The sequence below is a fragment of the Strix uralensis genome, chromosome 1 (genome assembly GCF_047716275.1).
Source record: "Strix uralensis isolate ZFMK-TIS-50842 chromosome 1, bStrUra1, whole genome shotgun sequence".
NCBI lineage: Eukaryota > Metazoa > Chordata > Aves > Strigiformes > Strigidae > Strix > Strix uralensis.
This window is the reverse complement of record NC_133972.1, coordinates 66,476,000-66,498,001: the sequence shown is the minus strand read 5'-3', so window position 1 is coordinate 66,498,001 and position 22,002 is coordinate 66,476,000. Positions and strand designations below refer to the sequence as shown.

The window sequence follows — 22,002 nt, the reverse complement described above, 5'->3', positions numbered from 1 at the left end:
GGCGGCGGCGGCGGCGCGGGGGGGTATGTAGGGAGCGGGGGGCTGTACCGGGGGACGCGCTCGGGGGAGGCCCCGCGGGGCGGCTCAGGTGGATGCGGGGGGCGGTGTGAGGCGGGGGCTGGCCGCGGGGGGAGGTGCGGCGCGGAGGGCCGGGGGCACTTCCCCCGCCTCGGGAGGCGGCGGCGGCGGCTCCGGCGGGGGCTCGGGGGGAACGTTGCGGAGGGCTTCCCGGAAGGGTGAATTGGATTAATTACTAGGTTTTTTTAAGGGGGGGGTTGATTCACCTCCCCCCCCCCCCCTCCCCTTCCCCCCCCCCTCCCCCCCCCCCCCCCCCCCTCCGGCCTCCGTGGAGAATTGGCGCCTGGAGGAGGCGGCGGTGGCAGCGCTACCGGAGGGGCCCCTGTGCGCCGTGCTCCCCCCTTCCCCCCCCTCCCCCCGCTTGGCTTCGCTCCTGGAGGAGTTGTGGTTTTTTGTTGGTTTTTTTCTTTCTTTTTTAAATACAAATCTGCATATTGATTTTTAAACAAACAAACAAATCCCCCCCGCACACAAGCCTGCCTCTGGGAGGGAAATAGCCAGGTAGAATCTCACTCTGTTTCCATGGACAACCCGTCCATTATCACCCAGGTGACTAACCCCAAAGAGGAGGAGATCCTGTCCTGCACTCAGGATAAAGGTGAGCTGCCTTCTCTCTTTCTTCATGTTTGTGTTTGTTTTTTTTTTTCTGGAAATCACTGCTTAAAAATGCATGTAGTAACAACTTGCATTCTTCAGCGACCGTATAATCGTCTCTCTAGGCTGCTGGGAATAGAGGAGGGCTTGTTGGGTTTGGGGTTTTTTTTTTGTGGGATGAAAATATTTGCGTGAAGGTCTCTGAAACTGCTTGCTGGATACAGCTGAGAACTTGTTACAGCATTTAAATATTGACTTTAATCAGCAGTTATTTAAATAAAATACTCTTGCTTCTTGAGGGTCGATGAGGTAACTTTGTAAGGTGGTCACTTTGCAGTTAGTACCCTGCTTCAGGGAGGGGATACCCGTGCTGTGTGTGTTGGAAGGTTTTGAAGTCTCTGCTGTAAAGTTTTCAAAATTTTTTCTCCAAATTTTTTGCAAGGAAAGGTTTCCTGATTACTCTCTGCTTTTCTGTATTTCTTCATGCCTGACATTTAAGAATCTGTAGCTTTCAGGTTTGTTGTTGGAGCATACTTGTGCGTCTCGGAAAGAAACATGGGCTACTTTTAAAAGCGGGCTCTATTATACTCTGGAGATAAGTAGTTGTTGCTGTGCATAAGCCATCACACTTGTTACATTTTACTCCAAAATAAGACGAATCTAGCCTGGCCAGAGGAGCTGCTTCTCCTCAAAAGTCTAGGTGTTGACGATTGCCCTTAACCTCGTTTACTTTTGGAAGCTCAGAGGGATCTTGGGCTGTAAGTGGTTGTGTCCTTGCAGCTGGCGATGACAAAGGTACTGGTAAGTGGCAGGGTTCAAGTTCTGGGGGAGTTGTGTGTGATTCTTACAGATTTTGGAAGTTATTTGGATGTCGAGTTTATGCCTTGTACAGGCAGTGCTGATAGAAAGGGGAGAACGGACAGAAATTAAAAATGAAGTGTGTGGCGATGATGCCTAGTAGGTATGGTAACAGACCTCTGAGTGGTCTTCAGAAAATGGTAGATGGATGTATCTCCCCCTAAAATTGATGCCTTTAGTATCCAGAAAGCTTCCATTTTTGTGTGGCTCATCTTGTATCATTGGAGAAGTTGCTCCCTGTTACTTTCGAATGAAAGGCTATACGTGAAATCTCTGTCATCTCACCGGTGCTGACTGCAGAAGTGTGGAGGTAGAGTTAAAAAACAAGACATCACGTGGGGGGTGTTTGCACGAAAAATTATTTTTTTGTTCAGTATAGGAGTGCTCACCTAACTCACTCCCATCACTTGTGAAGCGATACTTGCACCATGAGGCCTTGTTTGTCTCTGAAGTTTTCTGATGTTTTCTTATGTTTTGGTAATGTTGAGCATGGGGTATCTACAGTAAGTTGCTGTTGCTCTGCCTATGATGTCTCCTAAGACCTGGGTTGGAGTAGACTTACGTGATACCGTGCTCAGATGTTGTTGGGGTCTTAATGGCCTATATAATTGTACATACTGGAAGAGCTTCATTAATATTGTTAGGAGCTGGTTGAAATTTTAGTGTGTAAAAGCCAGTTGGGACAAGTAGAGGAAAATTCAACAGTTCAAAATAAGAGTAAGCATCCACATCAAATAATTGTCTTCAGACTCTTTGGTACAGTGAGCTACGCTGTGTAGCGAAAATATGCATATAACTTGCATAACTGTGCAGTAACTTGCATAATGTGCATTGTGTCCTTGCTATTGGTTTGTCTTTGGCAGAAAGTCGCAATGGTCTTAATTGCATAGCAGGGACTTTTCAGGCTGCATGTTAGCGAGTGTGGACTGGGGAGAGTGAAAGGAGGGTAGTTGGAGTTTGAGACAAGAGGAAACTTCAGCATGATCTTAATACAGGACTTGGATTAATGTTTTTTCTGTATTTTTTTTTAAATGTGGTTAAAGTGCATGCTTTGGATCGACTATGTGCTCTGTGGTGAGACTCTCAAATCGTGCCAGAGCAACTTTTGCAGAAAGAGAATTGCAGGTCTGTCCGTCCTCGGCTCTGGGAGGAGAGTGCTGCTTGCTCCTACCTCTTCCACTACAGGTTTTCCCACTGCTTGAGGTACGGAGCTTGTGAAAACCCGTCGTGCGACCAACCTTCCTTGCGTAGTTGCATATCGCGTCACCCAATTTTCTGTTAGATTTCTTAACAGTTTTAGCAAAGCCTTTAGGTCCGGTGAGTTATGAGAGAGCCTGAAGCTGAGATGGTGAATACAGATAGGTTCTTAGTGGGAGGCTGATGTTTCCAGTGAGTCTTCACTGCTAATTCCAGTTGAACTGAATGTATTGGTACAAAATGGCTAACAAATATGTTAAGGCATAATGAATTAACTCTTTATTTAAAGAGTACAAGAATCACCTGAGCCTATCTTCTGAAATTTTTAATACAGTGAATTACAACAGCACAGTACTGTGTGAGTGAAGGCTGTCCAGTTTAATGAAAACCTGCTTTTTCCTCCAAGTTTAGCATTTGTCTGCAGAAATATGTTCCAGGGTACTAAGTGGCATGTAGTGGCTCTGGGAGTCAGGGTTTTCTTAGGGTTTTGGGGACCTTCTGTTGGTGTTTCCCATGGAAAAAAAACATTTTTTTCTTCTTGTTAAGCTGCAGCGAAGCAGTTTTACAGTAGCTGAGCAACTGCTAAATAATGCATGTGTATACCTTCAAGTGTTTGATTTTTTTCCAAGATTTTTTTGAAGCTTTTAATCAGCCATGAGTCCGTCATGTAGCTTGATTTATTTTTTTAAAATGTATTTCTGTTTTAAAAGGAGCTTGATGTGCAGTCTCTGCTCATGCCCAATTTCTCTTCTGCAGGGGAGTGTGATTGGCAAGAAACAGAGCCATTCTCTGGTTGTGGGTCAGTTAGGTTTTTAGGTAAATAATGTGCTTTACAAATAAAAATACCCAGATGTTTTCTTGCTAATTCGGATATATTAAAAATCAGCTTTTGGGATAAGTGAAGCTGTGAAAACTTGTAACACAGGAGCTTATTAATACTAAGATGGAACTGTCCACATTTATTTTTAACAAATAGTAAAAAATTTTGAAGGTGGAAACAGATCTCGGTACATGAACCATTCCCTAATACGTTGCCACATGGTGGTGCACTGTATTTAGTTGTCTGTCAGAATGAAAGCTGAGCATGGAAAGTTGCTACAATCATATTTTATTATTATTGTAATGTTTGTTCTGAAATGCCTGTGGTGTTCATGCTCCTGGAGGATTTTAGTCCCTATTTGTCTCATTAAATTGGTTCTGGGAAGTAGAAGCTTATGTTCTCCCAGTTGGAAATGAAACATAGGTGGTTAAAAATATTTTGAGCGCTAGATTAATGGAGAATTTAATTCCCTGTAAGTAACAAAAATAGTAGTTCTTCGCAGAAATATTTTATGTTGTGGTCATTTGGCGCTTCTGGAAATTGGAAGCATTAACAAGACTTGAAATTAAAAAGGAGACATAAGTATGTGAGAAGGGGTTGTATCAGTAATAAAAAAAAACAGAAAAAATGTAAATAACTACAAAGAAAAACTGAAAATCTGAATTTCTGTATAATCCATTCTACAAATAAAATCAACCTTATTTTATAAGGGAAGTATTAATTCTTATTTATTAGTTGAACAGTGACCTCTAATGTAAAATCTATACAGATAAATCTATAGAAAACAGTGCAATCCTGACAAGTCTTTGTACTGAGTGTAATGTAGGAAGTGTGGTCACAGATGGGTAATAGGCATTTAGTCCAAAGAAGTGAATCTCCCTTTTTTACCTATGTGCTTTTATTTGATCCTCATAAGTGATGCAAAGTTTCGGCTGTTTCCATGTGCCAGGTTAATTAGTAGTGTAATAATAGTCCAGTCCTCCTTCAGGTACCAAATCCTTCAGGCTGTGGTGTTGCATTTTCTCTCTTCAGATCCATCTTTCCTGACTTCTATAAAATTTACCTGTCAGCTGAGCATCTATTTTCAGTTATTTAGAGTAACTGAATGTTTTAGTGTCCCTACAGAAGTGTATTTTCTTCTGCAGTAAGTTATTTGAAAAAGGTCCACAGTGGAACCTAGACCATTGTAATTTTTTTTTTATTTTTTAGTGAACAGTGTAATTCCCTGAGGATGTTTTTGCAAACAGGCAGACTTTTTTTGCCTTCCTTTCTTTCAAATAATATTGGAAAAAACAGCAAGGAGACCAGTATTCATTATCATTTAAAGTAACAAGTTCTTAAGATCTCAAGTTAAAAGCCAAAATAAGTGTCTTTAGTTGTGTCTTCAGTAAAAAGCATTTTGAAAATATATGAAAACATTTAGAAAATTCTTTTTTGCCATTACATCATCAGGATTCAGAGTACTCAAACCTTTGAAGATATGTTAATGTTCCTGAGACATTGTCTCAACAAATTTTTATAATGTTAACTTAAGAATTTTAACTTTCAAGTAGCATTTAAAAAAAATGGATGTGGAAACCACTCCAGCACTACATTGGAATGTGAGTTGCTTGCAGAGGGTAAAATTTTAAATCATTAACTAATGACATAGTTGTTATATGAAACCAGAGAACTGTACAGTAGGTTTTATGTTCCAGGGAGACTGTAGTAACCTGTAGTAACCCAAGATTTGATTTAGGGTAGCAGTTAACAAGCTGAAGTGTACTGGCAGTAATGTGAATGATAATTTGCATGAATATCTAATATTCAGTCCGTGTCTGTAAGCTACAGCATTATCATTTCTTCATAGCGCATGTCATCTCAAATTCATATTTGTTTCAATGCAGTGATTTAACTGAAGTGTTCAGAAGTTTAACATGCCTTTAAAAAGATAAAGTTGACCTACATTTTGTAAATTCAGTATTCAGAAATGCAAATAGCATTTTCTGAGATAATCGGTAAAATGCAGCGTGATCGATGCTTCATCTTTCAGAATTTAATCTGAACATTACAAATAAGCCTCTGGATAATGGAGTTTCTTTAAAGGGATACAAAACTAAAACGCTGAGAAAGTGAAAGCTAAGAGAAATGAAACAGTTATTTGGTCAGTGTTGGTGACAGACATTGCTCCTGTTTGCGTGGTAGATAGATTTAACTGTGGGAAGCTTATTTTTCTGTTATGAAACACTTAATTTATGAGTTTTACTATCTTGTAAAAGTCATCATTCAAATATTAAAATGGTTGCAAATTAGTTCTAGCCTGCAATTTTTATATGTTGAATCTTAAATATTCACTCTGGAAGCAAGTGCACCTTCGTTTTTTGCTAAATTTTGGGTTGGAAGAGTTGTTGGCAATGGCCACCGTGGTTGGTGCTCAGTATAACATTTTCCATTAAAAACCCAGTTTTGGGCAATCTTGGGTATGGAAATGTTAACTTGGGGAATGAATTTGTCCATTACTCAACCCTACTCAACGGAGTATTTCAGATGCATTGCTTTGAATCATATTTTAAGTGTTTCTATCCACAAGATTTAACATTTTCCTTTTTCTAAGAAATAGGAAAAGCAGATAGGTCTAACTCTCTACGTTCTTCCTTAGGTTTTTACCCACTGTGCAGATCAGTAGGGGAAGATGTGGCTTATCCCTCCTTCTCCTCCCTGCCTGTGGGATATATCTTGCTGGGAGGAGAGAAGCTAGGCATGTGGATGTATGTAGGACAGGGAAGGAGCTGCCAAAGTGCTCCAGCCTATTTGAGGGACAGAGCAGAGGGTATGAAGTCCTGGCTCTTGAGGGCTGCTGAGCCCATACGGGGACTGATGGTGGGACAGGGAATAGGTTCAGTGTCTGCAACGGGCTCCCTGACCCCATCCATCCTCGTACCACTCCTGGGCAGTGCTACTCTAGCGATGAAGTTGGTGGGTCTCTGTCTGCCCACTTGGGTGGTTGTGTGTGTTCCCTTATCCCAGTTCATAAGTATATCCAGAAAGGGGCAGGAATTTTCCGAGCTGAAATAAGAGAACAGCTGATAGAGCTAATGAGCAAGCCTATTTAGAAGTTTAAAGACCACATCTGGATTGGTAGTAGGGATTCCTCTCAGCGATGGAGACCTGGCTGGAAAATCTCAAAAAAAACAGCAGCATCTCTGAAGTCTCCATGTGTCTATTTTATTGAATGATATTGATATAAGCTGCATTTTCAGTGCTCATCTTCCTGACCAGGAGGCTCAAATAGGATGACATGGTATCAGGGGGTTTAAACGCTTTGCTGAACTTCCAGAGCTTTTCTGTAAGGGGCTGCGGGCAGGCACAGAGGAAAGATGCCTTTTGTGCTGTAATGTAGCCAGAGATGTTTTTAAGAGTTTCACATTGGAAATGTCAATCTTCTATAAATTCTACTTTTGCTGGAGTTTGATGGAGTCTTGCTTTATTTTTACCTGGAGAGGTTAAGACATAAAATGGACATAGATGTGACAAATACGGAAGGCGTAACATCTAAATAGATCAGAGTAAAAATATGTTCCACGTGGTCTACTGTGGTATAATTTTGGCCTTTTTTGTATTTCTAGAATGTTTGCTATAGGACAAAAAAAAAAAAAATCAAAGTGAGTCTTACACAGTCCAGTCCTTTCAGTACCAGCTACTACTGTGTAACATAGATATTAGCGGTAGAAATACCAGCTTTAGACAAATGAGCAGCGAAAGTTCTGTGTGTGGTGTTGGGCCTACATAAAGTTTTTAGGCTTTATTCAGTACGTTATCAAAATGATCGCTTGCATAAAAGTGCCATGTCTTGTTTTCTTTGTACAAGATAATAAAATATGATTTGTAAAAAGAAAACACCATTATTAGAAGTGATGGACTGTACTAAAAACTAGAATTCTATTATCTAGAAAATTTATTGTGAGTTAAATATGAATAAAAACATGGTAGAGTTGGATTCTAAGTATGTCAGTGGTTTTTAATAAGATTTTTTCCTTATTTCTTTTTGCAAGGAAGAACTGTTGCTGTCTTCTGAATGTTTCTTAGTATATTTAAAGACTGACAGGGGCAAATAAGATACTGCAGGACATATTTTGACCAGAAGAGCAACCCCAAATGAAGGATGCCTGATCTGTCAAAACCTACTGTGTATGTAACTTTTTAAAATGCTTATAAAAATTCAGGTCAGTTTTGTAGGAAACAAGTATTTCATGAAGGACAACCTGAAGTTACAGTTTGTATATTGATGGTTTTGTTTAAAGTCGAGTCATCTCTGGTGACTAACTGGTCAGCCAGTTCTGTCAGTTATTTTCTGCTACTGTTTCAGGACCTCCTTATTTTCTTGGTAGAAAATGATGTATTGATTTTTATTCACCACTGTGCTCTCCCCCACCCCCGCAGCTCTCTTGCTTCCTGAGTTGTCCTCCAGGATTCCCAGCAGAATTAGCAGTAAAACTAATCTTGCTGTTTCCTTGTCTGCTGTAATCAGCAGTAAAATTTTAAACTTCTTGTTTATTTGATGATTTGCAAAGCTTGGTCATCAACTTGGTGTATAGCATTCCTCTCCTGGCCTCTGGGAGGAAGAGGGAGACATGTATCTCCAGCGCTTGGGGGTGAACACCTAGCCTCAGAGAACATTTTGGGTAGATGGATCAGTTTCCATCTTCATAGCTGTCAGAAAAAAATTCTGCCACAATGGATGCTATTACAGTGGACACATACAGAAGAATCCAGGCATGTTTCTTTGAAGTAATGTTAGTAAAAGAATTTTTTTAAAGGTATGAATTTTGTAGAAAGTTGTTCTGAGCGTGCAGTTAACAGTTTGCATGCAATGCTTCCTTATTTTTGTCCACAAAAGCTGTTTTGTATATAAATGCTTGAATATTTACATACTTGCATTGGTTGCCCATGAATGCATGTACATGTGGTTACCAGAAAGCTTTGGTAAAGTTCAAAATGGTGGGTGTAGGTTTTGAAGTTGTTTTGCAGTCTAAGGTTTGCTTGAACTGTGAAGTTGGCAATTTTTCCTGTGATGGTTCAGCTAGAAGTGTTCTGCAAAGAAGTGGTCAATGGTGACACGTTCCTAGAACTTACATTTGCTTCAGCCAAGCACATTGAAAGATCTGATACTTACTACCTGGAGAGAAAGGAACTTTTAAGATTATAAAGGATCTCAATAAACCTTCACAAAAGCCTTACAAATTAAAAAAAAAAAAAAAAGGCTCATGGGACTTCTTGTAAACTAAAACTAAAATTGGTTAAAGATACACATTAACAATTTGATGAATGCAGTGTAAAGCAAAGCATTTCAGGAAAAACAGTGTAAGCAAGTATTTTACAGGGATTTTTGGAGTGAAGCTTTGTCCTTTGTTTTGTTTTGTTTGTTTTTTTTTTAATTCTGTGCCTTGCTGTATTTTGCTTTCTTGCCTTTTTTTCTTACCATAAGTTTCTGGATTGCAACATCTGCCTCTTTGTGCTCTGATGATGCTGAAGTTTAAGGGACTCAGAGGCCCTTGGCACTAGTGGCAGTGTCCAGGAATAATTCTGGTATGAGAAGCTATAGTAGATGTTTGTGGAGTGAGATGGTGCAGTGATGAGGAACCCGGGACCATACTGCATGGATGGATTGGTGCCTGTTAAGTTGGCCAAAATGACAGAGGAGCTATCTTATAAGGAGAGATGTTCTCACTGTTTCTTAACTCCCTATTAAAGTCTGGGAAGATAAAGGTCTTCATCTTATGTGTGATGCAGGATCGCCACCGCTGTATAGCAGTTTTGGTTCTTAAAACCAAGATGTTTATGTCTTTGTAACAGTTGGTTAAAAAACTTGAGTGAATGTTTTGCTGCATTTAAAGGGAGGAGGTGCATGAAAAATAACCAGTAAAATAGAGTAAGTATGCCAGGGCTCTCTCCACAATACAGCATGGCTTCAGAATTAAAGACACAATAGACCTAGACCCTTTGGGTAAAAGGACGCGTTTGCTCATGCATCGTATGGGTGACCTGCATAATCCTTGAAGATGTGGTTGCCAGAATAGTTTATCTGGAAATTCCTAAAGAGGATTAACTGACAGCAATTTGCATTTATTATAATAAAAGTAATCTTATGAAGGTACAGAAAAATAATGTTATAAAGGTACTGATCGCATTTCAGCATATGAATTGTGTGTCATCAGTCAATAGGGGAAGGAAGGGGAAGATATCTTTACATAGTGACCAACTGAACATGTCAAGTATCTGTACTTAGAATTATCGTGAACTCTCATCAACAGTTTTCCTGTGATGGGTTCTGTGTGCTGGAGGATGATTCCCTCTGCCAAGTCATTTGTTGGCCAGTTGCCAATTCTCATGACTTTTTATGATATGAAGCTGATTTTGTTGAGAATCAATAAGCTGAAAATGATTTGAGAGTTTTGGAAGTGGGAGGAGGAGGTTATGTTAGTTGGGGAATTAAAAAAAGAAAAGGAAAAGAGTACTGAATGCAATCTACAGCGCAATTCATTTGCTAATTACACATTGACATAAATTGAAAAGTCCCAGAAGGAGGGGGTTTACAACATAACTGTAAAACAATTTGCATCTGTGTAGAGGTCTGTGCTTATCCACAAAGGAATGAGATTTTAAGTGGATTTGTTTAATCGGGTTTATCGTGAGTACATAGTTGTGGAACTCCGTTTCCCTCACATTTCAAAATCTCATGTCTTTCTGGAAGTTTCCCTCTTGTGTTGAGATTAAAGATGTCAAGGAAGCAAGTATGGTGAAGTTTAATGGAGAATGAAAGCGAAACCTAGAAAAACCAAGAAATGTCCTTCTAAATGTTAGAGTGCGTTGAATACTGGAATGTTTCTGGCTCCAGATTATCATGATAAAACTGACAGCTTAATGCGAACTGTGCCCTGAAGTTCAAATGCCTTTCTTTCCTGCCCCATAAGAAATTTGAAACACTCCAGCAAATTCACGATGTGTGTATTGGAAAGGATGATAACGATTTAGACACACTAACTAGTATTACTACAAGGAGCATTCACTGTTCGTATTATGATAGTGTGGGGGTTTTTTTCTGTTAAGTCTTTCAGACTTGTTGGTGCTCAACATATTACCCTACAGTTGTCGCCACTTTTTCTTTTGTAAACATGTCATGGCAGGAAAAAGAATAAAAATTTGAACAAAACTGTAAGTCAAACTTGGCAGTTTTGAAACAACAATCTGTTCAGGTCTCATTCTTGTATTTACTTGTACTATTACTGCAGCACTTTATTATAAATTACCTGTTTAGCATCATTCTGGCAGGCAAGTGAGCTCTGAGAGCAGAGTTTTTTTGAAAATGTCACTACCTCAGTTGTTTTGGTAGTGGTGGATTCTTTTCAACGCCTTTAAGTCAAACAGTTGTTTAGTTTAAACTTAACTAAATACTGTTCCTATTGCCTGTTACAAATCTGTAATATTATTAATAGGAGAAAGATGAGCTTTCAGACAAAACCTGCCCCAGATGTAAGAAACAACTTCAGTAGATTCCTATGGAGCAGGTGTCTTTAGGTTCATCAGTAAGATACCATTTCCATTAGATGCAGAGTAGCATTAGTAACTACAGTATCACATCTCAAGAAAAGATGAGATCAGAAGAAGGTTTTGCTTTATAATTTCAGTTCAAAGTGTCATTTCAGGAACCATCCTAAATAGACCGAATTAAACTAAGCCATTTAATTTTGCACTAATATGCTAGATTGAGCCCTGAAGTGCAAAACTTCATGTTGACCTTGCACTACTGTGGTTCTGTTCAAATACAGTTTCCACAGTGGTTCTTTCACCAAACTCTGTTCAAGTAACGCTTGCAATCTTCCTAAATGGTGTTTCTAAAAATATTTATTGAAGCTTTGCAACATAAAAAATAACTCTCCTCTGCTCCTAAACCCAAGAAAACAAAAAACCAACACACACACACACACCCCCACCCACCCCCAAAAGAAAAATGAAACAAAAAAAAATCACAGTAGTATTAGCAGGGATGTAAGAACCAGCCTTGTGATGATGACCAGAAGGACATAGCAGTACACGATTTTTAGCAATGTAACCTGGCATTCAGTCTGTACAAAACACACTCCCCAACCCCTTGAGAAAGTGTGATGTTAGTGTATGAGGATATGCACTTGAGTAGTGTTTGTACTAAAATATAGAAGTAACACTGGTTTTGTTTTGGAAATGTCTTCAATGGGCACTAAAGAAAGATAAGAGTAGAATACAGCTGGGTTGACTCATCACAGGACATGCTGAGATATTAACTTTAGCATGTTGAATATAGGACTACCTGTTTAGTGTAGGCTTTGTTTATCCTTAGTGCTATGGATGGGCAGATGTTGAAATTCACTTCAAATAATCATAAAAGTCCATAGATAGAAGATAATTTTTTTTCAGCAAACAGTAATGCACTTACTACTTACCAGAACACTTGATTTTTATTTTTTTTTCCTTTGCAGATATGCAAGGTTGAAGTAAAATATTTCTATTGTCCACTTTAAATTACCAGTTGGAGTCAAGGTGGGAAAACAAAACCAGAAATCTGTGGTGGTGTTTTTAAACTATTTTCAAGTAATTGCTGGACCAATACATGCTGCTCTTATTAAAAAAAAAAAAAAAAAAAAAAAAAAAGTGCAATTTTTTACTGTGAAGATGATTTCCTAAGTCCCACTGTAGGTGGTCTTTGTATGATAGCCTTCAAGTAACACAAATGGCTTTATCTTCTCTTCTGCTAATCAGGTCAGCAAAGATTTCTGGTTTGGATGATTATGACAGTTTTGAATGGATAATAATTCTGACTGGAAAACAGGTTCACAGTTTTCACCTTTTCAGTAGCTGATTAGGCAATATTCAGCTAGCTGGCTGTTAAGTATTTTACAGGAGTAAACAGGCTTTCTTGCTTTAATTAAGACCATATGTGTACAGCAACTGTGTTTGTCTGGGAATCTCTATCCTGTATTTTCAGTTAAATAGCTAATAAAATGTTGCAGTTGTGGAAATGACTACCAAGTCCAGTAGGCAGATGTCTTTGAAAGCAGTTTCGGTTTCGCTTTCTATTTCATCATACAAAGCAATGAAACATTTCTTGAGGTTTGATGGTCTTGTGCTGTAACAAACACTGAGTATTTTCCTAATGTGTTAAGGTTACTGTTGGGACCCAGTATTCAGAAACACTTTTTTTTAAATCTCAAGTTTACTAAGTGGCAAAACACCTATAGATTCTTGTGTTTTCTTTGCAAAGTCTGCGTGAGTTAACTTCTCTGTAAACAATTGTCTTGCATGTTAAACAATAGTAAAAATATATTGAGCAAGAGTCGAATATGAACATGTTAAATTCTTGATTTGTGTTCTAGTGAAAGGGAGCATCAGGTATTTACTAGAAGAAGTCACTCTTTAATTCTTCTAGAAAAAATTAAAACATATAAACTGAGTGAAGGACTCTAATGCTTAACCTGAAGATGCTTCTTCAGCAATGTTTGGGTAAAACTGACCCTTCCCTCTGGAAAACATCACATCTATTCATATCACTTCCCAGAGGTTAAATGCAGCCCTTGGAACACTCACAGGAAATAATACCAATGTGCTTCTAAACCATGACCCGCCTTTTGGTCGAAGTGGCCAAATATGCCACTTCTGTTGATTACTGGGAGGACCACATACAATTATTCTTGCCCCATGGGGAGCTGGGAGGTGCCAGGGCCTCTGCACTCACTGCCCATCTCTAACTCCCCTCCCCGCTGCCTGGGGTTGTTTTGCCATGTTTATTCACAACCACCACCTGTATATTGATTTCAGTGTTTTGGTGCTTTTTGAGGAAAAGCTGAGCCGCATTTTCTGTTTTCCCTCAGCTGAGGATGCGTGACTGGAAGAGATGGTGTGCTGCTCATCTTTGATGCTCTTAGTTTGGCAATATTTTCTTAGAAACAAGGCTTTCTGCCGTCACTTGTATTTTAAGTATGGTTATTTGCCGTGCTTGGAGGAGTCCTAAATAATGCAATACTTAAATATCTGGTAGAACTTTTTCAGTCAAGTACTTGAGCTGTTGCTAGCAATGTTGGGAATGTTTTCGTGTCTGAAAAATGGAAATGTTGCTGTGCCTTACCAGGTGGTCAGAAATGGGAGAGTTTTTCTTCCTTTGGTTGATAAAGTTAGAGGTCGGGGCATCTCTCATTTGTTCAATGTGTTCGAATATTTTTCTGTTTTTTGATAAAACAATCTTTGATGCTCAATAAAAATTAACATGTGGCTTTGTCATGTGTGCCAGTGAATAAAATGGGTTTGTTTTCATAATTGGTGGAGGAAAGGCAGGCACTTGTAGGATGCAGTTCATTGCACTGTTGTAGTTGTCTGCTTTAGGATGATATGAATCATGTCCTGGAGACTCCATTAACAGTAAAGGAAGCGTGCAGTTTTTCACTGACCTCTGTGCCTGGTTGTGTGCAAAGATAGGTTGAATGGCGTTCAAAATCCTAATTTGACAATTTTGTCATCAGCTTCACACGCTGTACTTGCCGCACTGGTGTTTGGCTGCACTGAAATGTAACCAGGGATACGGACTTGCAGAGTCCCACCATTTATCTTTAGCTTCTCCTCAGAGGAGGAGGAGAAGAAGAGGGAAAACTTGGCAAAAAAATTTCAGCGGTTGTTGGTGGTGTTCTGCTTCTCTAAGTTTAGCAGCGTTGGGGGTGGTTGTTAAAACAGGCTTTCAGATTTTAAAACCCTCTGTTCTGAGCAGCATTAGGTAACGTGATGCTTCAGCATGCTGGAAGTCCATCAATGCTGCAGCTTCCAAAGCCAAAATACCTGGATGAATTTAATCAGTAATTCAGTAAAAATGGAAGAGATTTTAAAACTTTCCCTGTTGCAGACAGGAATTGCATAGTTTGCTCACTGATAAACTTCAGGCAGCATATTTAAATTGTGATGTGTGGAAGTTTCATGTCACACTGAAGTCATATCGCTTTACTCCATAGAGGCAAACCTGATCTCAGCATCAGCAGGGGCTTGTTGTTTTGCCACTGTAGAGAAACTTCTTGTGTCTGTTACGTAGGCAGGAGAACAATATAGAGGGTTATGGAAAGGCTGCATTATTCCAGGGGCCTTTCTGATGGTTTTCACAGTTTCTATAGGATGTTAACAAATCTCCCATTGCAAAAAGCTGCAATTGGATTTAATAAAATATCACCTCTTCTAATTCCTTCCCTGATGGATTTTGTCAGCTGGCTTCCTGAGTGAGTACCAACAGTTTTATATGCTTACTCTTCAGTATTTCCACAAAACCTGTTTTAATTGTCTGTTTCTGAATTAAATAAGTATACTTGTAAGATCATGGTCCTTTGCATAATTATTTATGAAAAGTCTTTGTAAGAAACTTTTAGTTCCCTGCTCTTCTGAAGTTTCCAGCACTGAAGAAAAATCAATACTCAGTTATGGAAAGGGAAGGGGATTCATCTGGGATGATTGCTAACACTGGCTATGGAAGGAAATGGGATGCTGTTGTGGAAGGAAGGGGAGACATCACACATACATGAATATTTTGAGTGGATTCTGACTGGATTCATCTAGTATACTTGTTGATAGTCCTACTAAGGGGAAAAAAAAAGAGATCCAAAGTCTGCATCCCATTAAAACAATTGGTATACTTCTCTTTTAGCATTTATATTTAGGAAGCATAAATTTACTGCACTCATAGCAAAACTGAATTTTCACATCTCTTTAGAACTAAGACTTTATATTTTTTATAAATTTCACTTGATTTATACTTTCAGTGATTTGGGTGATGGCTTCAGGTTGCTTTCACCAGTGGAGGGAAAGACGATAGCGATAGAGAAGCCTTTGCAGAGCTGCGTGGCCATGCCTGGAATGCGGAGGGTCTGGCCAGTACTCTGCTTGCAGGGCTTCCATCTTCCTAGTACCCATCTTCCTCCTTTTGTGAACTTAAAGCTGTAATATCTTGTCTCATCCCGCAGGTATGCATGGCTTGGCACCTGTACAGGACTTTGTGTGAGCTTAAGCTCTAGTTCAAGGGGAGGCATTTTAAAGCAGGTACTTGCTGTGCGTTTTGGGTTGCGAGGGTGTGAGTTTACAGCCACCTTTAAACTTCTGAAATTCTACTTTAGGACTGGATTAAATCATTTTGTAAGCTCAGCTGTATGCTCAATGGTATGATTTTAATGATGCTGGTCTGTGATACTAAGGATAAAATTTAGCACGCTGCTGGAGCTTGAAACAGATTCATGATGAAAGTTCACAATTTAGTAAATATTTACAAGGCATTTAGCAATTAGTCAGATGCTAACACTTTTCACCCTTTTTCTGTGATGAATGATTAGCAAGATGGTATTTTTATTTCCCCTGGCAGGCTATAGTATTGCTTGCTCTACCTCTACTATTAATGTCCCAGGAAGTAATTTAAGGGAATGAGGATGCCTGAATAGTAAGGATCTGGAAAAAGAAGATAGACTGATATTTCTGGGATAAACAGAAGACTGAGAAAAAGGAGAATAAGGTAGCTAACATAAAACTGGAGGAAAGATGGATGAAAGCTTTTAAAGAATTCAGTGTGGTGTAAATGTCAGTTTAAAAAAAATTACCTTTCAGATGTCACACAAGCCATTTTTAGGTTTTCTTATTTGGCAATATAGTTTTTCAAGATAAAAATACTAAGCTTTAATTTTCTGCTACATAAAAGAATTTAAAAGAAAAAGCGTATTACTCATACAAGACAGGCAGACTATTGTTAGAAAAGGATTTTTTTTCAAGAAGTATTTTTTTTAACCCATTAGTGGCATTTCAGTCGTCATAAATACTTGTGTATAATTCTTTAAATAACTGAGAGGTAGGTGTTGTGTATGTGTACAGGAGCACAAACTATATGTAGATACCTGTTATTCAGCTTCAGGTAACAGAGTTTGTTGTTGTGATAGTTGGTGTCCGGGTTCACAGCACTGTACAGTAACTCACATTGGAAGGGACAGCTCAAATCAGGGCTGAGGACACTCTTAGAGTTGTCCAGTCATGTTTTGAGTATCAGCAAGGATGGAGATTTTGCAGCCGGTCTGGGACCTTCTTCTAGTGTTTGACCACTGTAATTCCTAATATTTAGGAGGAATTTATTCTGCTGTAACTTGGATCCGTTGCCTCTTCTACTATTCCTGTGTGTACCTCCAAGAGTCTCACTCCATCTTCTCTGTAACCTCCCCCTAGGTGGCTGTATCTGCTTAAAATGTTAATCTAGATGTACAAAGGAATAATAAAATGCTTGTTTGTCCAGTGTTTCCCTCTCCCTCAAGCAGTTCCCTGTTCACTTAAATATAATTCATCTGCAAAGAGCTTTCTCTTCTATTAAGTTTGTAGTAACTTCCATTCTGTTCTCTCAACTACCTTGACTGTATTTTTTCCTGAAGATAGGAAGATACTGTAGCTATAGGTTCCTCAGTTTATGAAATAATGTGATTTTGTCATGGTCTGATATACTCATCTAAGCCATTTTTTGGTTTAGCATAATCACATGTTGAAAGTACTCATCCTACTGTCCCTACACAGCTTTTAAAATTTTCTAAACAAAATCCCATTTTCAACAAGGTAATACTGTCTGTCAAAAAACCCTCAAAATCATTAAGTCAGTTAAGACAATGGAAGCTTAGTACATTTGAAAGGGATACTCCTCTTTTCCAGTACTCTTGTTAAGGATTTGACATGCTGGTTCTTGAGACACTGAACCCAAGTTACTAAGTGCTTCAGTAAATACATACTATTAATCCATTAACTTTTTTTAATTGCCCAATGACATATCCAGAAAAATTATTTGTATAAGGGTGAAGACAAAGGCAGAATCAGGCTGACAAACACTAGTGCCCATGTGTTGGACAGGGTTGTATGTCTGACCTATAGTTAACATCCCCTTGCCCCCCTACACGCCCCTTTTAATTGGGTTAATTTTCTCACAAGAGAGAAGATGGGAATGTGTGGTCTGTGGCAAAGAGTTCTGACAGTTTTAGCAGATCATGTAATTGTGGCTTTACATCTTGAACATGTTAAGGTAGGTACTGTTGTGTGTTAGGGTGATAGTTAGAGCATAAAAGTAAGGAAATAGAAAGCACACTTTTACAGTGTTATAGTGCTTATATCTTCATTACAGTAAAAGCCAAAACAGTTAGAAAGCATGGTCTCTCTGGAAAGCTAGAAACAGGTAAGCTCAAGAGATGCTGTTAATAAGTGTTGTATTGGTTCCTATTTCAAACAGAGCAACAGCATGTGCTTACTTCAAAACAGACAAAACTCTCCAAAAATGAAGAAGGGAAAAGGCGGGCGGTGGGGGTGGGGTGGGGTGGGGGGGGAGAAAAAAAACCAAACCCCTTCATGGGTTTTTTTTATCCACTTTGAGAACATCCTACAGAATACCTAGAGATGCTTAGCTATGGCTGTAGACAAACTATTTTTTCTAGGTATGTATTTCTGTGAAGGTAATAGTGGTATCGGCTCACCTTTTCAAAGATGGAAAGGGAAATAATGAGATGTTATTGATGTTGTTATTATTATGTGTTTTTTCACTCCTTGACAAATGTGTTCCTAACTATGTAGTTGTCTCACTCCTGATGCTGTTGTTACACAGTGTATATCCATACTCAATCTTGAAATCAACTTCAATTTGTCTGCATTTAAAATTAAGATGGGATCCTTTGCCTCTGAAATTCAACTTTTCTCTGCTTTAAAACCTTGCAGTTCATAATATCTTGCAAAAATTTTGCATGGCAGTTTGATATATTTTCTATAAAACACACAGAATCTGAGGCTATATTCTTTCAGTGAGTAGTAGTTATGATAATAGCTCTTATATAGTATAGTAGGAATGTGAGGAAACTTTGGGCACTAGTATCACTGCTCTACCGAAAATTAGACTGAGGACATTAACGGTATCAGGTAGTTATGTCTCCCTCCAGAAATGACATGATGATCCATTGTTCCTGAACAAGAAGCTTAAACAATGGGTTACTTTTAAATAAATTGCCATCTGACAACTTTTTACATTTTTTTCTGTTAGTTGTTTTTTTTCCCAAATGTATAATGATTTAAAACAGAATTTGAGATTATACTGTAAGGTGATACAGGTGTGGACATCATGTAGAGAAGGTTGGGTTTTGGGAGAACAGCAGCATAGAAGACCTTGGTGGTTTGGGGTGTTTTTCAACACTTACTTCATTCTGCCTGTTCTTATTTTCTGTGCCAATTACATCTTACGTTGCCGATAAATTCTGCAGGTCACAAAAGAGATGTGAATGTCAGGCTGGAGTTTGTATCCTTGAAAATATTCATCTTTACTCCACTAAACTGTGACTAGTATTTGCAGCTGACCTAAGTCCTCTCTTTACAGTACTGTGCTTCCCTGATTTTCCTCACCTGGCAAGACAAACCGCTGACAGTCATATCTGCACAAAGGTGCAGGAAGAGCAGGGGTTAAAGGTTGCAACAGGGACAACTTACCCCTTGCAAAATGCTGTTCTGAGGTTACAACAAACAACTGTTAAGACTAAGTAGGGATTTTTTTGCTGGTATTGGTGCTGGGGGTTCTTTGTATTTTTTTTTTTTTTTTTTAAAAAAAACCCCAACTTGTAGATAGGATAATCTCTTTGCTGCTTGAGTTTAACTTTCCCAGGACATGTAGGATGACAGTAATTTAGGTACTACTTTTTCTCCTAACTTCTTTGGCACAGAACCTGCAGAGGTGAAGTTGTTTAATGCTCCATATAACCTGCAGTTCACACAGCCTCAGAAAGAATGTATATACTTTTTAAAATTATTATCTTAGCATTTAATCAGAATACAATGAACATTAATTTTCAGTACAGAAGATTCAAAAAAATAACAGGGTGGATATTCCTATAGAAAATCTGTACCTCATTTAAAAAAATCCCTTTGAATCCTGTCTTTGAAGAAAAAAATACATACAATTCCTTTTGTATCTCCCAATAAAATTCTGACATGTCCTTTCTTTAGCTTCAGCTTTCCATTTTGCAGTGTTCTTTGTTTTATTGCCATAATACCAACTAAGTCCATAACAAGCCAACTCTTTAAACTGTGTCATGATAGCAGGTTGTTTGTATTCTGTTCATTCTGTCAAATAAAACAATTTGTGTTAATTACTGCTTCGGTTTCTCACACTATTTGGGCATACAGCTATATTACACTCAATAGCACATTTTCTGATTGTTTGTTTTGGTGACAGTATTAGTGTTTCACTCCAGTGTTTTGCTTTAAGATTAACATATCATTAAGCTGCGTAATAAGATACAGTCTTTATTCTCGTGCAGTGAAATGGCAGGGGAAGGCAGGGCATAGTTTTGCAGTTTATTCAAGGTAAGGAAAAAAAACCAAAACAAATAAAAAAATCTCTGAAAGTGGATTAGCCAATTACTTGGCACTCTTTGTTAAGGGATAGCAAGGCCAAAACTGAAACATTTACAGTAAAACTCATGTTCACGGAGGTGGATTATTTTTCCATCTTTGCCAAATGTTGCAAAATACTGAGTGTTAGTACCAGAATAATCCATGTATCTAGTTTTTGCATAATTTGAGGGCAAGTCTTCTCTGATTTACCAGCCATATTTGGTATTCTTTTATAATAAATTGTGTTGTATGTCTCTGGTATGGATAACTAGAGGTCTCTTTAATAACTGCAGTTTGGTAGATTAATAGTTAAAAGAGTATCTTTGCTTTTGGAGGCAAGAAGTTAATCTCTGACAGCATATTTTTGACGTGTTACTGAAAATCATTTTGTATGCTAGCTCTGCTACTATTTTCAGTGTGTGTTGTGGGGTTCTTTTCAGCAAAACTGCTGTCAGTGATAACCTCATGGAAGCAAAAATAGCAGCTAATCAATGTGTGTTTTATCCTTGGAGTTAAGCGCTTAACTTCAATGGAAAATAGATTTTAAAAAAAATTTAAAATTTTTCCAATGCGATATGACAAGCTGCTGCAGCCCCAACTTCTCTCTTTCCTCGTGTGCATTTGGCTCCCTTCTGGACATAAGTTTAAACAGGGGTTCTCTTAGGTGGAAGAAAAGTTGTGTGTTTCAGGTTTGTCTTTTTATTTTTTTTTTTTTTTTCATGCTTCATAGGGCTTTGCCTTTAAAACGTGATTCTGTGTAGAATAGATGGTGGTTGTTTCTCTTCTGGTTTATTCTCTTCAATTACTGTCTTAACCCAAAAAACATAGGACACTAGGTTACCTACTAGCAGTGCTCCACGTAAAGTTTAGCATAAAAGCATTTGGAAATCCTGTACTCTGAAGTATTTCAGAGAAGTTGCTTCAAAAGTTCTTGAAACATGGGGTCTCTCTTGGCACAGGGACTTGGGTTGCGGTCCTGGTAGTTGTACATCCTGGTCTGCCACTGATAATTGATTGGCTTCTCATTTCCTAAAACAAATGCTATGTTTGGAGTGGGGTTAATACTTATTTCTTACATGGCTCTCCATAAAAAAATGAGTTCTTAATGTGCTCCTACTTTTTCTTAAACCAAGGTTATAGCCCTGTTCCTTAAAAGAAGGGATCATTGGGTCACTTCTTGGAAGTATATTGAGGCTGACCTCTTACCGTTGTCTTCATAAATGACACTGTTTTTCACAGAATCACAGAACCATCTAGGTTGGAAAAGACCTTGAAGATCATCTAGTCCAACCATTAACCTAACACTGACAGCTCCCAACTACACCATATCCCTCAGCGCTATGTCAGCCCGACTCTTAGACACCTCCAGGGATGGGGACTCCACCACTGCCCTGGGCAGCCCATTCCAACACCTAACAATCCGTTCTGTAAAGAAATACTTCCTAATATCCAGTCTAAACCTTCCCTGTTGCAACTTGAGTCCATTCGCTTGTTACTTGTCCTATCGCTTATTACTTGGTTAAAGAGACTCATCCCCAGCTCTCTGCAACCTCCTTTCAGGTAGTTGTAGAGGGCGATGAGGTCTCCCCTCAGCCTCCTCTTCTCCAGACTAAACAACCCCAGTTGCCTCAGCCGCTCCTCATACGACATGTGCTTCAGACCCTTCACCAGCTTCGTTGCCCTTCTCTGGACACGATCGACTTCCTTGCGATTCATCCTTTTCTTCCCACTCTCTTTTTGATTTCATGAGCTACCTGTGGAGACAAATGTGCCAAACAGATTGTTAATTGTTGCGGTTGCTTTTACTGGAGTCTGTAATAAGACATCTCATGATGGAAAGGTGGTTGTACATGTTGAAAACCTGATAGATGAGCATGTCACCGTTGACATGAAACATTACAAATGTGCCTGTAGTAATTTCATTCATCACTACAAATGTGATTCTCTTCATCTGCTTGGCATGCATGTTTATGCAGAATGACTGAATAGATTTAAGCATGCCTGTGTGTCAAATGATAGTCTCGATTGAGCATGGC

General features: G+C 38.8%; 1 protein-coding gene across 3 annotated transcripts in view; it reads left to right on the top strand.

The window, feature by feature from the left end:
* Positions 1–322: 322 nt before the first annotated feature.
* Positions 323–22,002, top strand: part of CTDSPL (CTD small phosphatase like) — an 85,379-nt gene continuing 63,699 nt past the window's right edge. Inside the window, exon 1 of one of the 3 annotated variants that reach the window (XM_074869521.1) lies at positions 323–676. In XM_074869521.1, the coding sequence (XP_074725622.1) occupies positions 601–676 (76 nt within the window). In that variant the 5' untranslated portion in view covers positions 323–600. The remainder of the gene's footprint in view (positions 677–22,002) is intronic. The other 2 variants (XM_074869535.1, XM_074869527.1) reach the window with 2 other exon arrangements.